At 36.7% G+C, this 15,439-nt stretch overlaps 4 protein-coding genes across 5 annotated transcripts in view; 2 read left to right on the top strand and 2 right to left on the bottom strand.

Moving 5' to 3' along the window:
• LOC105203022 overlaps positions 1–15,439 on the bottom strand; it is a 163,926-nt gene that overhangs the window by 147,473 nt on the left and 1,014 nt on the right. The gene's annotated exons all lie outside the window — the stretch shown is intronic.
• LOC105204113 lies at positions 606–4,069 on the top strand. Its single transcript, XM_026132941.2, has 3 exons — positions 606–1,975; positions 2,438–2,593; positions 2,884–4,069. The coding sequence occupies exons 1-3, from the start codon at positions 1,401–1,403 to the stop codon at positions 3,797–3,799; spliced, it is 1,647 nt and encodes a 548-aa protein (XP_025988726.2). The 5' UTR covers positions 606–1,400; the 3' UTR covers positions 3,800–4,069.
• Positions 4,076–11,968, top strand: LOC105202941. Of its 2 annotated transcripts, none has more exons than XM_039458594.1 (2): positions 4,076–5,838; positions 5,978–7,044. In XM_039458594.1, the coding sequence occupies exons 1-2, from the start codon at positions 4,551–4,553 to the stop codon at positions 6,031–6,033; spliced, it is 1,344 nt and encodes a 447-aa protein (XP_039314528.1). In that variant the 5' UTR covers positions 4,076–4,550; the 3' UTR covers positions 6,034–7,044. The 2 variants fall into 2 exon arrangements, with proteins under 2 accessions (XP_039314528.1, XP_011169940.2); XM_011171638.3 differs by lacking the exon at positions 5,978–7,044 and adding an exon at positions 11,443–11,968 and having other exon boundaries at positions 4,108–5,838.
• On the bottom strand, positions 12,520–15,399 carry LOC105202954 (digestive organ expansion factor homolog). The gene is made up of 2 exons (XM_011171652.3): positions 15,249–15,399; positions 12,520–14,978 (listed from the first exon to the last, which is right to left on the bottom strand). The coding sequence occupies exon 2, from the start codon at positions 14,935–14,937 to the stop codon at positions 12,580–12,582; it is 2,358 nt and encodes a 785-aa protein (XP_011169954.2). The 5' UTR covers positions 14,938–14,978; positions 15,249–15,399; the 3' UTR covers positions 12,520–12,579.

Below are 15,439 nucleotides of genomic sequence, written 5' to 3'. Positions count from 1 at the left end.
TGCGCAATAATATTTTCATATTAATTATTAAATATATTTTTCAGTTCTACAATCTACGTATCGATACAGTTGTTGGACTTAAATTGTAAAGTAACATTAAAAATATATCTCAAATTGATTTGATCGTCAAATTTAATACAATGCTATAAGCATTTTAAAAAACTGTAAAGAACTTATTATTGCGAAAAATGTTACCTCAGAAATCGAAATAAAAAATATATTTAATAATTAATGAAAATATTATTAAGCACGAAGATTCTTTTCGATCGAGAAATGTGACACTTTCTCTTATTTCTTGTGTTATTAATACGAACTGATAAGTCCTACTTATTATTAGATATCTTAAGTTACTTTTGCGATAATGCGGTACACTCTTAAGTGCAGCTTCGAACGAAAGAATAAGATACTTGAGAATGAATCACTTCTATCTCATAAACTTAACACGACTTTTCGTTGTGTGCAATTATGACAAATTGTAATAGAATCTATTGAAATCGAATTTAGCAAACTGAAATTATAACTTCGATGGTTATTTATTAATGATTAATAATTAATTAATTTTAAACTTGAAATTTAGGGGAAATTTTTTGAAAGAATAAGTAAGCTGCTCTTAATACACGTGTCCCGTACCATCAAATATTTTTTTACAGAGATTACTGTACATTACAGCTCGCAAGCATTTGTAACATTCAGTATATTACACAAGCGCGCACTTTTACGGTTTCTATGATTTAAAGTTAATTTGACTTAGCAGCATCGGATTATTGCATATTGATTGTCACATTTGTAAATAACGCACTATTTCCGAAGAATTCCCGTTTAATTTCACAGATATTTCTCAGATAAATATTGAGTAAACCATAGCAATCTGCTGACAGGGAAACGTTAACAATCCCAAAATAGCGATCAGCATGAGGTAAAACAATAGCCTCATAAAATGTCCAGCCGCATCTATTTCAACTTCAAAATGCACAGCAGGAGATTATATATTTCGACTATATAAAAATAATTCACAAGCAATACATGCTTTCGTATGATGTGCACAAACAAAATATCGCTTTCTTTTGATGTAAAATCAATGTTTGGAAATCGTAACGATATTTGTGTTATGTTGCGACTGAATGAGCGAATTTATGACATGGCGTAATCCTTTTATCTGTTTATTTGGAGATTCCGTCTTTAGCGATTTCCAAGTTCCGCTATAAAATATCAATTGGTTCTGCGCTCAAAGTACGGAATTAAAAAAAAAAGTCACAAAATCGCTCGTCCAGTCACACAATAATTGGTTCACGTTAACATCCGGTGGCTCTAACATTATCCAGACTTTACAGAACTGCGTCGGAACAACGCCGGCTCGAAACGACAACGGAAAGACAGAGCAGCGGGGCTCGAAAGAGTCGATGGAAACGTGCCAGAGTGTCAGTAAAATCATCAGCGACGCGGCGAAGATTTCCCATCTGGTGGAAGCGAGGCCTGTCAAGCCCGACAACGACGGCGTTGCGATAAATAACAGCGATAAACGATCGATCGATCCGCGCCCGGTCAACTGTCAAAGAAACATCCTACCGCGAACCGCCGAGTCAAGCGTCGTGACTGATCAAAACGGATACGTAGCAGGACAAAAACGTGGCAGTAAACGTAAATTCGACAATCTGGAAGGTCGAGCGATGACGGTCGAACTCGATTTAAGAGCCGGCAGTCAGCAGGATAGATCGAGAGTGATCGAAAGTGTAAAGCCACGTGTCAAGAATACGCTAACGACGTTCAGTCCAGCTGAAAAGGCTGATAGAAATAGGATGAAAAACGGGAGACTGCCGACGGAAGGAAAGCCGTTCTGGAAAAGGCACACACCGAAGTACGCGAGTTTCTTGAGAATGTTTCGCAAGGAGGAGACAGATCGACTTGGCGATAATTCCTCATCTTGGAGGAACGAAGGGGAAGGATCTCAACATCGAAGAGGACTTTCCGTAGAAAGGTATAATCCTGAGAGATGAGATATAATGCAGAAAAAAGAAAAAAAATTAAGAGAGAATTAAAGAAATTCTGAGGATTGAAGAGATTACCCTAAGCCGATTTTCTCTTTGATTATTAGACTTGAAATGTTAAATCTTCTAAAGTGAAACCGTAAGAAAATTTGCAAGAATATTAGCGTGTACAATGTGTAAAGAATATAGTGACTGGTGTAACTAATATCAAATGTTTCTATTTGAAGTCGAGCAGACCATATTTTAAGATGGTTTTTTAAAGAATCATCTAAAATTATCTTAAATTATTAAGACATTATTACTCCGATTATAAAAATTTATCATCTTTCTTTTCTTTTTTCTTTTTCCTTATTCTATAAATTTAAAAAAAATTTTTGAAATATTTTATCACAATCCCATAAATGATTGTAAATAGTCTAGCGATTATAATGATTTCCTTTTGATAATCTCAGTCCCAGCACCGAACATGATAAACGAGCGAATCCGCGAATCCAAAGAAGAACGCCGACCCCGAGAAGCACGGTACACACGACTTACAATCCCATAATGCACTCATCGGCGACTGATCCCATTTTAGATTCCAGCGGTCTCACGATTCAGCTTCTGAGGTATTTATGGTCCGCTTATTTACTTGTTCATATTCGTTCGTAAGTGCTTCTCACTCGCCCCTCTCAAGATTTATAAAGATATTTCTCAAGAATCGTTGACGACGAAAAAATTCGAGTAGATAACGAAAGATAAAAAAATATGCAAAACACATTTTCAACCATAATTTGTAACATTCGGTATGTTAGAATCGAGGAAAATGTAACGCTCTTAAATAAGTCGATAAAATAAAATAGCTTTATTTTTGTAAATCGCTTTTAAAATTTGGGATAATGATTAATTACTTATACAGGCTGGCCGTTTTATTATACGCGCCCACGTTAACGTCGGCGTTGAATTCATTAATCGCGCAGCAGAATCAACAAACGCCCGCGTCGACATCTTCCGCTTTCGAAGGATCCAACGATCTATTATTGCAAATCTTTCGGCTGCTCAACGAGCAACAATCCATTCCCAATTTGCCGTTCGTATCGATCGGATCTGAGAGAGCTTCCTCGGCCTTAACCGCGGAGACGAATGGCGAGAGTTCGCAGTCACTTTTCGACGAGAAGGAAAAGAACACCTCGATTGTTTTGGAAAAATCCGATCTTGTTTCGGAACAAGGATCTATCTCCGCCGGCAAGAACGGTTTGAAATCGAACAACTACGTGCAACATCAAAACGAAAAAAGCAGAAAGTGGCGACTGACATCGATGTTAACTGATCCTAGTTTGAGATTGGACAGGAACATCTTTAGGGTGGAGGACTTTCGGAAATTCGAGGAATTCTTGAAGGCCAAGAAGACGCGCCCGGAAACTGTCCATTCTCTGACCACGAAAGGCAGAAATGAGGTCGTCATGAAGGAGTACTTCCGGAACTGGTTGCATCGGTTGCTGCGGCAACTAAACTCGGCGAGCAGTAATCAGCCCGTGAACGGTGAAGAGAGAAGATGTCCCGAAGGATCTTCAAAGACCGCAGGCGAAACTCGCTTGGAAGAGGTAGAAGGACAGCAAAACGGAGACTATTTAATATCTGACGATTCGCTGGATTCCTCGAGAGAGGGCAGTAATATCTTTTCGGAGCGCGAGGAAGTGGATTCCGACGATCAGAAATCGTTTACTTCTGCTACAAGCACAAACTCCTCGAGATCTTTGCAATTTAAGCAGGACAACATAAATGTCGTAGAAAAGGAAGAAAAATTGCCACAAAATAAAAATTTGCAGAATTAATAACAAATGATAATAAATGGGCACGTATATACAGATGAGATAATAAAATCGTCTCATAGCTTCATCAACAAAATGGCGTTTACTTTGCCTCGGTAGATTGTGAAAAAATCTCTTGCAACTCGAAAACTATCGTACTGTCGTCAGGATTTGGTCTAAGCTCGGACCATGTGGCAGGTATGTGAGGACGCTTGCGCGAACGGTTGAACACGTGGTGAACGCCGCAAAGCCGAGCTTTCCTGCGGCGGATCGCTCGTCGACAGCTTGCAGTCGCGCGTGTTATCGCTACCGGAACGCTTCCTCACAATCAGCGGATGACTGTCACTTTTATTTTACCACCCTTGTGCGTGTGCGTCAGTGCTTGAAGTAATAAACCTGGCCCTCGAGCGTTTAACGTGGACCAGGCTTGAAAAGAACGCTGGAACAAACGATAACAAATTCGTTTCCTGTCTTCTATTTCTATATAATCTTCTATAGTCTTCTATTTCTATATAACGAATGGCAGATGATAAAAATCGCCGGAAATCGTCGAGGAACGCCGTCTTCGCCGTACGTAAATAGTTCACCGAAGAATTCCATTGGAAAAATTTCGAGAAGACCACCTCGTCTCGCGATGAACGACGAAGAGAAGAAACCTTCTCTCGCGACGCACGCGAGAACACAAAGTCATGACTGAGAAGACCGAGATTCTCGATTGACACGTTTCAAATTTTGACGTTGACATCTCGAAGAGACTAAACGTACGCGAGCCAAGATGAACAAGGAGGACAGCAGTGGCGAGGGAAAATCGCAGGCTTCCACGCCGGATACTCCGCCAACGAAAGATCCGAACGCGGACATCTACGAGAATCGCGGGCCTAAGAAGATCATCCGCGTGGTCACCGTGATGGCCTACCTGTTCTCGGTGAGTTTTGTGGGTATTCTCTTGAGCGCCTATTACATATTCCTATGGGAGTCGCCGAATTTGAGGCTCATACAGCGAGAACGTCTGCGAACAGATCCGCAATTGCAGTACCTGGTCGCGCCACCCTCGGAGGAGCCAGACCTGGCGAAGAAAGACAGCAGCTTCCCTCCGCAGAGCGAAGTCAATCACGTACACAAGCTTTTTCTAAATCGCATGGCGCAAGACGTGTACGACGGCGATGGTTCCGCTGTCGATTCCCGGGATGAAGTAAATTTCCAAGAAAACCGAAGACTGAACGCGTTATTGCGGAAGCTGAGACAGTTGCTCGTAAGCGCTCAACGGAATCGAAATTCGTCGCGAGAGACAGCGATTGCCAGCGAACTTAACAATTCATTCGTCAAAATGAAAAACGTGCTTAACACGACGGTGAGTCCCGCGAACAACACGATCTCGCGACACGGTGAATCGCGTGGAAACGTATCCAAAGAAAAGACTCATAGTGATAATGCTGATCTATCTGTAAAATTTACGGATTCCGTAAGTACGCTAAATATTGAAAGCACGCCTTCCACATCGACGTTCATGACTATTTCTGGAACCGAGACGAGCCAGAGATATTTCCATAGAGATTCTGTTACCGACGTCAATCCAATTATTGAAGAAAAGAATCGATATCACAAAAAGAAACTCGATGCCGTTGAATCGTATCTTGTTCCCGGATTCAGCAACGCGACGGCAAACAGCGATGTTAGGAATAGCATCGGTCGACGCGACGTGTTTGGGGATAACAATTCTTCCAAAGTAATCCAAAAATTCCCGAAGACCATTGGGAAGGAATCGATGAAACCAAACGGGACTGACGATCACCGATTGATCAATAACGATCGGAAAAATGATCTGGGAAACATACAAATGAACGTTTCGTTGGACGAACGCGTAAATGGCATTAAGAATTCTCGAGAAAATTATTCCAGTGACAACGAGTACTCGAAAGACCAAATCGCGCGTGATAGAGTATCGATCGACCTGTCGTTCCGCGACACGGGAGTCACTGACGATCCGGTACTCCATCAGACGCCGGATGACCCGACCGCCGTAAAATCACGACCACTCATCATGGGGACAAAAAATTTTGAAGGTGAGAGTATTCGCGCGGATCTGCCAGTCTTTCTTACTACCGCCGCGAGATAAACACGGCCGCGCGAAACGTGACCGTGTGATTATACAAAAAGTGTGATTATACAATGAACATTACGTCATCCGCGCTTTTTCCCTAGATGCTGCTGGAATCGTTTCTACATGTTCACAAACCACAAAGCGAGCTTGGCTTTAGTAATAACATACAATTTTAATGATAAATAATATGCCGGTATATCTCAAAATTAAATCGATAAGTATGATGCAAAATAAATAAAATTTTTAATAAAATTATTTTTTTTGTACGTTTGCGTGACATAAAACTTCAGATGATGGATTGTATGAATTAATGCTTTTGCATCTGCTGGAACATCTGTTGTAATTTATGTTCGCGCTGGTCTCATCAAAGTATAACTGTTGACTAGACTAAACAAATAAGTGAAGCATTCGGTTGTTCTGAAATTCCGGAATTTATACAAAATTAATTTATCGTAATTTATACGGAGAAAAAATTAAGATTATTTCAACAGAATAATAACGTTATTTTCGCTTATCTGTAAAAGAATTATTGGTAATCTAGAAGCGACCTATATAGTTATTCCAGTGAAGTTGCTATGGATGTTACATAATTTAATTGTAATTACACAATATAAGTATATTATTAAATGACGATGATAGCTATTAGAAATATAATAGAATCTACTCACACGTAGTTCACTTAACAGGAAATTGATGGCAGAAACAGAGCAGCTGTATATGTAATTTAGCAGTTTGATGCAAACTGGCAGCAGAAATCGAACAGAATCTGTCGCTAATTTGCCAACAGATTAGCTTAGGTCATATCGACAAATTCTACCGCAAGAATACGAGTTTTTAATGCGAAATTGTTACTAATCTGTTGGCATATTCTAAACATTTCGTTGACGGTGAAATAAATAATATACACAAGAATTGCAGTAACACACATTTTATTTTGTGTGTGAAAATTCTTCGCAAGATATTACTGTTGTCTATTCTATTACTGGAATCGAATTCTCAGAGCTGTACGGTGCAACCATAATTTACAGACCTCTCAATCATAGCTATTTGTTCTGCAAACCACGTTATAGAGATAACAATGGGGCAATATATGAACATATTCTAACTGAATGTTACTTGTCATAAGAATTACAATTGTGACACTCTTATACGTAGGTATTCAATGTACTCAATATATAAACTAGAATTCATATACATTTCTTTTCCCAATATAAAGAATATTAAACAGATCATTTATAGCAATGTTTTCCGTGTGTCTACTAAATTCGAATATCCTTTCAAATATTTTCAGTATTATTTTATATTTTTATTCATCACGGTTCACGAACGTGAATTATATTTTTGTCATATGTTATATATTTAATTATTTATCAGCTGTTTTTTTTTCACTATTCGTCCGCGTTGCAACACATATAAAAAAATGTATTTAAATCATTAAACACATTCATCATCATTAAATATATCATCATCATTAAAATATATTTATGCTTTAATGATTAAAAAAATTACTCAGTTCTGTGAAATAAGTAAATGACATTTGCTTGATTGAGAAGTAGAAAGTTTAATAAGATATGTATATGTATATCCAACTAAGAAGTAATTTCTCTTCTCGGTTAGAAAAATAAAAGATTCTTAACCGACAGGACAGATGGAGAGCAATGATTAAAGCCTTAGAAATAAGTCGATGGTTGAGTATACGATGATTATCCGCGTTGCTACCAAGTAATAAGTGAAACAGGGTCAGCTCAATCTATTATATGGCTTCTTCGACGTTACATCACATAGTCCAGAACCAATACCCCTCCTGAATACCATTATTCTTGAATATATTACACTCAAACAACTAATATAATTGCGGCAACCATTAATTTTCCGTCATGAATAAATCAACAAGACAAAAATTCATCGAATAATTAATCAAAATCATATTAGTGTAAAGCGTCGGTTATAAGATAAAATAAATAACACATTTTTCTATCCAAAAAAATTCTATAAAATACGAATAAAAAATTGTCATCAATGAATCATATACAAAAAATTCATAATGCAATAAATTTTCCTAATTTTACATTAAACATAAATCAAATTTTTTGATAAATTATAATAAATCTTTGAAGAGTATATAAATACAAATTTAAGCAACTTGATTTATTGATTAAAAATATAAAGAATTTAATTTTAAAAGCTCTTAGAATCACTCTTTGTTCCGTGAAATATTTCTTTCAGTGCGTCAGAGAAAGACGCTTTATATAATTTAAAGAAGTCCAGACCATAATTTTCCAGAACCTATAGCTGTTTTCAAGGTTCACGTTCGTTTTCTTGGTTATACAAAACTTATACCAAGGAATCGAATAGTACACCTTGTTTGCCGAAGAAAAGATCGAGGGGCTGCGTTGTGACGTTCTACTAAAACAAAGGTGTGCCACCATTTATAGAACAAGTAAAGCGACAAAGTTGCGTCGATCCATTCTCGAAACGAAATTGCTTAGTAGTCCAGAAGCAGCCCTCTCGTCTTTATTCAACTCTCGTTACATTTAATCCCATTTCAAGACTATATCTCACCGATAAAATATTCCACTCGTCTCTTCCCTAATTTTTATCCGTATTTTCGATAAAACTTTCTTCTAATCAGTAAATTGTAGAACGATTCTTCTATAATGCAATTATTACGTGCTTGTACGCTGTTACTTTCTACAACAAAAAATTATGCATGATGTATTTTGTAATATTTTAATGATAAAAGAAAAAAATATAAAATTAAATAATAAAATACAGAAGACACTAAGGCCCGGTTTTTCATTATTTGGTTAACTTGTAGTTAAACTTAACCTGATGTTTCAACCAATGAGCTTCACTTATGGCATCATCATGAGTGAAGCTCATTGGATAAAATATCAGGTTAAGTTTAACCACATGTTAACCGGATAATGAAAAATCGGGCCTAACACAAACTTGGACTGAGACTTAAGCAAGAATAAAAGTGCAATAAAAAACATTAAAGTCAATAAATAAATAAAAAACAGCTTTCTGTTTTTCTACTCTATTTTTAATTTTATAATATAGTTATTTTTTTTATCTTTATCTAAAGTTTTAGTTACACTAAATCGTTGTTGAGAAAATAGGTAAAATAAAACAAGAGGCATTAAATAATAATATGTATATAAATAAATTTAAATTGATGAAAACACATCATTTTTCTCAAATTAAATCTATTTACCTATGTATTATTGTTATACACTATCTATAAAGGAAATATCTGTAGCAACGCAACAGATTCTTTGTTGCGCGAAAACAAATCTCTATTTTCTTTAACTACATTTCATAGGATTTGTACAACGGATGTTGAGGATCAAACACCAATAAGCAAGAGGCTTTCAAATAATAATGGCACTCGTTCAAATCTTATAAAGTGTAAACTTGCGAGAATACAAATCTTGAAAGAACGACTACAATTCGCATTTACTTGTAAAGCTGTTGAGATTATTTCTGATACCCAATTTATTTTCTATATATACATATATATAACTCCGAGTCTCTTGCCGTTTCTCCTTCCAAGAGACGCGAAAAATATTTTACCGAAAATATGTTAGGAATAATACTTTGAATAATACATATTTTTTATTTTCCGTAAAAGATTGTCGAAAAATTGTTTAAAAAAAATTAATATTTTTCATCCTGATAATCTAATGCGACGCTATTATTTTAAAAAGAAGCCATAGAAAAAAAAATACGCATAAACGGAGCAGATTTTCGCAGGTACGCCTCGTGTATCTTCGTGAGTTTATCAGCCCCCGGCTGGCGTGAGAGGCGAAAAGCTCTCGGCTGGTCAAGGTCCCGGAGCTTGCGCACTAGGTGCTGCTTCCCCGTGCACATATCCAAGGTGGGTGCGCTTTTTTTTCGTACTCGTGACATACGGAGCGAGATACGGCCATCTACGAGAACCGGCACACAGAAATAGCCAGCGGCGAATGTGCGTATTTAGTATCGCGGTGAAGACCGAAAGAGCCGAAAGCTCGTGGCCTATCGATCCCGAACGCTTGAGTCAACTTCCTCCGCATAATCTGGAGCTTGTGCGGAGTGGAGCTCGTCTCGGGTGAGGCACGCCCTGTCGCGTCTACTGGACGTGTCGCTCACGCTCGTGATGTGATTGAACAGTATTCGAACAAGCGATCTTTGTACCGGAATCTGCGGAAGCATAAATCGAGCATGTGATGCTACTGGAAATAAACGTGCGTCGTTCTCTGATGCGTCTCACATTGAGGTACGCCTGTTTGGAAATATACCGCAAAAAGCTATCAAATTCGAGAATGTAAGCTCAATATTAGCTGATGATACATGGCTAATCATTAATATATTAAATTAGCTAAAAAATATTCAATCGAATATTCAATCAAAGATGCGTAGGAATCTGTTTCTAACGCTATAGAATTAAAATCTATCGCTTCATGCGAAAATAAACTCGTCTAAGTTAAGAGACAGTTAGAACATAATTAATAACTAAAGGGTTAGAAATAATGTAAAGACGGACGTACAATTTCAATTTTTCCCGGGTGAAACTTGTGATTCGCACAAGCTGATTAAGTCTAATGCTTTCGGTCAACGTCACGAACGTGGATCGTTTGCTTTTCAGCATTGAGAAAAAGCTTACACGTTGTACGACTCCTCTCGAGTTTCTCTTGTCGAGGTCCATCCGCGGGATGACGAACGTCTCATCGATTGAGACGTAAATTCTCGCGGAGCTGAGGATGCAATTACCACGAAAAATGAGCGCCCACAACGTAATGGCGAGCATTGGTCGCACCCTGGGTAAAGGCGAAAGCAAACCGCCAGCACCTAACGAAGTCCGTTTCGCTGGGGATGAACGAAAAGATAAGCTCTATGAACCAAAGCACAAGCAGAAGCTGGTACGAGTATTGACTGTGGTCGCGTACGTCATATTTGTCAGTCTGGCTGCTATACTACTCTCCTTGTATTACACCTTCGTTTGGAATCCTAAGGATCAAGCGATTAGGAAGATGAGAGTCGACAAGCCGGAGTGTGCAAAGCTTCCTTCCCTCGACTCTCTCACAACTCCGCTGATCTCCAATGGTAAAAACGTTGATAAGTTAAAAAAAAACACAAATACTTTTCTGTTACAGCTAAAAATCACGAAAATATTTTGCGCAAAAATTAATATTGAAAATTCCATGTTAATGTATAAAAAGAATCATATAGAATTATAATTTTAATATTAGAAAATAATTCAGTTAGGGCAGATGCTATAACGTAGCATTTTTTTAAGTCAAAAATAAATTCCAAAAGCTCTGAAAACCTTAAAAAATTATAAAAATTTTATATAATAAAAATATTAATTTTTTATAAAATTTTTATGCTATAAATTTCATGTATAAATACCTCCTGAAATAATAATCTTATAAAATTCAAATAACAAAATATCTCACACTATCAAAATCGAAAAAAATTTACCTTGCAATATCGATGTAAATAAAAAAATTTGTCCTGTAAAAATATATTGTTTTATAAAAAATTTGAAACAATTAAATTGAGTATAAATTTTTTTTTACAGAGACACAGATCGAAAGAATGACCGCGCGATCTACGACGATAGACAACAAACAGCTGGAGCAAATTAATTTATCGACCACTCAACGACAAAAGAGTCTCTCGGAAGTCTTCACGGAAATTGCGGACGTTGAGAAGACGTCTGTAGAGCTCACGTCAATATCGACAACACGAGATTATCATAATTTCACTAGTCTTACGAACGAGGGTGACGACAATGTAACATAATATCAAACTTTTCACATCTCATATTGAAAGTAATAAAGTGAAAGAAAATCAAACTAGTATAATAGAGTATCAATACTTATTAGTACATATAGAGAAACAGCTCTTCTAGTTCTTTAAGTGCAGAGAATATTAGAAGTATTGACGTGAATTTGCCAAACAAGAAACCTTATAGAGACTGGACTACTCACCGAAACAGATATAGAAACTAGACGCATTGGAGTAATTTAAGTATCTAGTTGCCTAATAGAATTATGTGAACGACACTATCGCGACATGATAGAAGAAATCAACAATAATAATAATGAAATTATAAATAAAATTATTTGTATATTCTATATTGTAGATTTCAACTCTCTTATAAATTATACCAAGTAAATTTTGTATTTTTATTGTGTAACAAAACGACTAGATTATAAATGTAACTTTTCGTGAAGAGAATTATTTCTTCAGATTCTTTTTTACCAAGTTTCTTAGCGCTATGTTGATATGTTGATTTTAGAAAGATACTCGAGGATATTTTTGTAATTATTATTATAGCATTACAAATGCGCAGTATAATATCTCTATATAAAGATCTCTATATAATCATTTTAATACGTTTATTATCACAATTAAAATTCATTCAATAGATGTTTTATGTAAGTTTTATATGATTAAAATAAAGATTCAATATAATAAAGTAATTATTTACATTTTATTTACAAAATAATTACTTTATTTTATTTACAGCAGTTACATAAAGTTAAAGATTTATTGCAATAATTAAATTACTTTACTCGTGAGCTCGAAAATGTTGTTTATAAAATCACATGAAAAATATCAGCATTAGGATCTAGCTATTAAGACTTTCCAATTATATAAATTAATTTTATTACCTCTTCGTGTTATACACACAAATGTAAGAATTCAAGTTTCAGCATTTCATTGTGTGTACTTTAGATTCCGATTCTATCATTTTAGAGGCTCTATTCTGACCCACTATTTGAGCGAGCGTTATGGCATCAAATTTGTTGTAAATGACAGTCACCGACATGTTGTATTCTGTACCGGAACGTGGGTTCTGATACAAATTGTCCATCAGATTACACATTTCGCTGTAGAAGTGTGGATACGTGGGTAATTGGTAGAATATGAGGTGTCGAATACCCTTTATCCTCGTTCTGCGCCAGAAGTGCCAACGTTCCGTGTAAAGCAGGAAATGCGCATCGCTATGAAAGAACATATCCCTCGCTCGGGCAACTTTCTTGTCTTCGGTATATTCGCTTATCATCGTGAAACTCATGTTCTCCTTCATCATACGGTTCCGTAGATATATAAAGTCAAAGTAGCATGGTACATAGATTAATGTGTGATTATATATAGGATCTGTGTACCGTGGCAATATCTCTTTCAGGAAGAAATCCAGCCTGCTGTCGATCGCCTGACAAAGATCGGAAGCGTCAAATCTGTAGAACACCTGTGGAATTTTGATGGTTACGTCACGAATTGAGCCTGGCTCTAACGCATTCGCCACTTTCACCTGGCCAGCGTAGTTGAAGCATTTCTTGATCAGCAATGTGTTTATGAATGGTGTTTCGATACTAGAGAAGATCAATGTCTGTCGATAATATTTCGTCCAACCATTGACACACCAACTTCTAAGACGGGAGTAATCGATATCGTGGGACTTCTGGGGTTGCAGATGCATATAATCCAACACTTGATACAGATGGTCCCAGTTTTGCATGAGGACCACATCAATCTGGTCCATGATCAGCAACTCTACAGACGATAGGAAATCGTAATCTCTCACCGTTTCACCCTCTGCACCTACCACTCTTCTGAGACCCAATGGAGAGCCAATTATAATGTCGGAAGAGTAAAAATTTGTGTATAACTTGAGAGTCTTCTTAGTAATCGCCATGCCTATCTTGAACTTGTCGTCGAGATTTCCTTGTAGGGTCAATTTATAATCTTCTGGTTTAGGATTCTTCTTAGGCATCGCTAATTCGTTACCAGTAAAATCCTCCATGAATCGTAACTTATTGATAACAGAGCCGCCTTTATCTTCGCCAAATAGAATCGAAATAAACATCTCAACTATCTTCAAGCAAGCATGTTTAAATGGCACTATTATGAGAACCTTAGGCCTTACTAAACCTTGATCCTTGTACTCATCTGGAACTTCTCCCATGCCATTACGATTAGACTTTGCTAATTTTGCGGTGTGATGCAGTATTTTTGTCCGAGTCTTCAGCACATGATTAATTACATGTAGACAATAGGTGAATCGTATCTCATCAGCGTTGGAAAACGTTCTTCCAGGATAATACAAATCTTGATAATTATTTATTACTGAAAATAGTTCTCTTTGAAGAGGAGTCATGGCAGAATCTTTTTCCACAGTATTCTTTATGTTATTATAATTAGCTTTGACTAAATTGTTTTGAATCTGTGATTTTACATGCAATTTGTCCCAATCAACATTCTCAATCAAAGTTGGAACCTTACCATAATTTGTATATTGTTTCTCTTCATCGTCCAGAAGCTTTTTGACTTTTATCACCTTGTCATTTGGATTAACAGCTGGTTTTGGAATCTGACATACCAAATTTCCCAGTGTGGGCCATGATAACGTTGTGGTCTCTGTATTTTGTGGCGTTGCAGAGACTACTTTATACAGTTCGTCATCCATATCATTGCGTAAATGCAAAGAGAATGGATCTCTCAAATGACCAATATCTTCCTGGGCAGTCTCAGCATCTTCATAGTCATCCTCCTTTGTACTAACTATAATCTCTTCATTCTGATCAGAAGATTCTTCATTTGCTTCAGATTCTTCACTCTCTTCTTCTTCTTCTTCTTCTTCGATGTTCTTTTTTATTTTCTTTACTCCTTTTCTTTTTTTTCTCTTTTCTTTTCTGTCTGTTTCATTCTTATTCTGTGTATTAGACTCTTCGTTTTCACTTTCTGAACTGGTCACAATTGATTTCCTCAGTTTTTCTACTAAATTTTTGTGTTTATAACCAGATAACTTGGATAAATAGAGCAACCAAGGATCAACCTCTTCCTCTTCAGAACTGTCAGCCTCCTCGAGTCGTCGACGCGTTTTCTCCTCTTCCACTATTTGCCTTCGAGCTTCGATCTCATCATTTTTGGCTTTACGCTCTTTGACATAAGAGGATGTCCTATAGTCAAATTTTTCCTTCTTCGCTTTTGGTCGCTTTTGTGTGTTGCGTTCATTAAATTTCCTCTTTTTACCACGGAATGAACGCTTCCCCATTGGAGCCATCAGGGCAATGTAATTCTGATTTCATGTACACACGTGTATTGCTATGGGATTGATAAGAAAAAAAAATGATAAATTTGTGTAAAATAAATATGAGAGTTACCGACACGACAGTACAACTTACGTTTACTTTTTATTGTAAAAAAATGTGTTTTATAATAAATATACTATATAATTAATTTATGACACTTAACATGTGATAAGAACTAATGCGGTAACCAACTTGTAACTTTTTCACATTCAATTATTATTATAAAGAACAATCAGGCTTTAACATATCAATTTAGATACATCAATTTTTCTAGTAAACCTACCCTTATAAAAGTGTCCGCTTGGACAGTTAGCTCTTGTTTCTCTTTACGTATACATTCTCGTATACATAAACTCACGTGCTCATAACCTCACGCGCCTGCAGCCATTTATGTCGTGATATCGACAGATATCGAAAAGAATCAACCAATTACGTCAAAGCGAGGAAGAGTCGAAGAGACGCGCGCGTATCGAT

The sequence above is a fragment of the Solenopsis invicta genome, chromosome 16, assembly GCF_016802725.1.
Source record: "Solenopsis invicta isolate M01_SB chromosome 16, UNIL_Sinv_3.0, whole genome shotgun sequence".
In the NCBI taxonomy this organism is placed as follows: Eukaryota; Metazoa; Arthropoda; class Insecta; order Hymenoptera; family Formicidae; genus Solenopsis; species Solenopsis invicta.
This window is presented reverse-complemented; position numbering and strand designations above follow the sequence as displayed.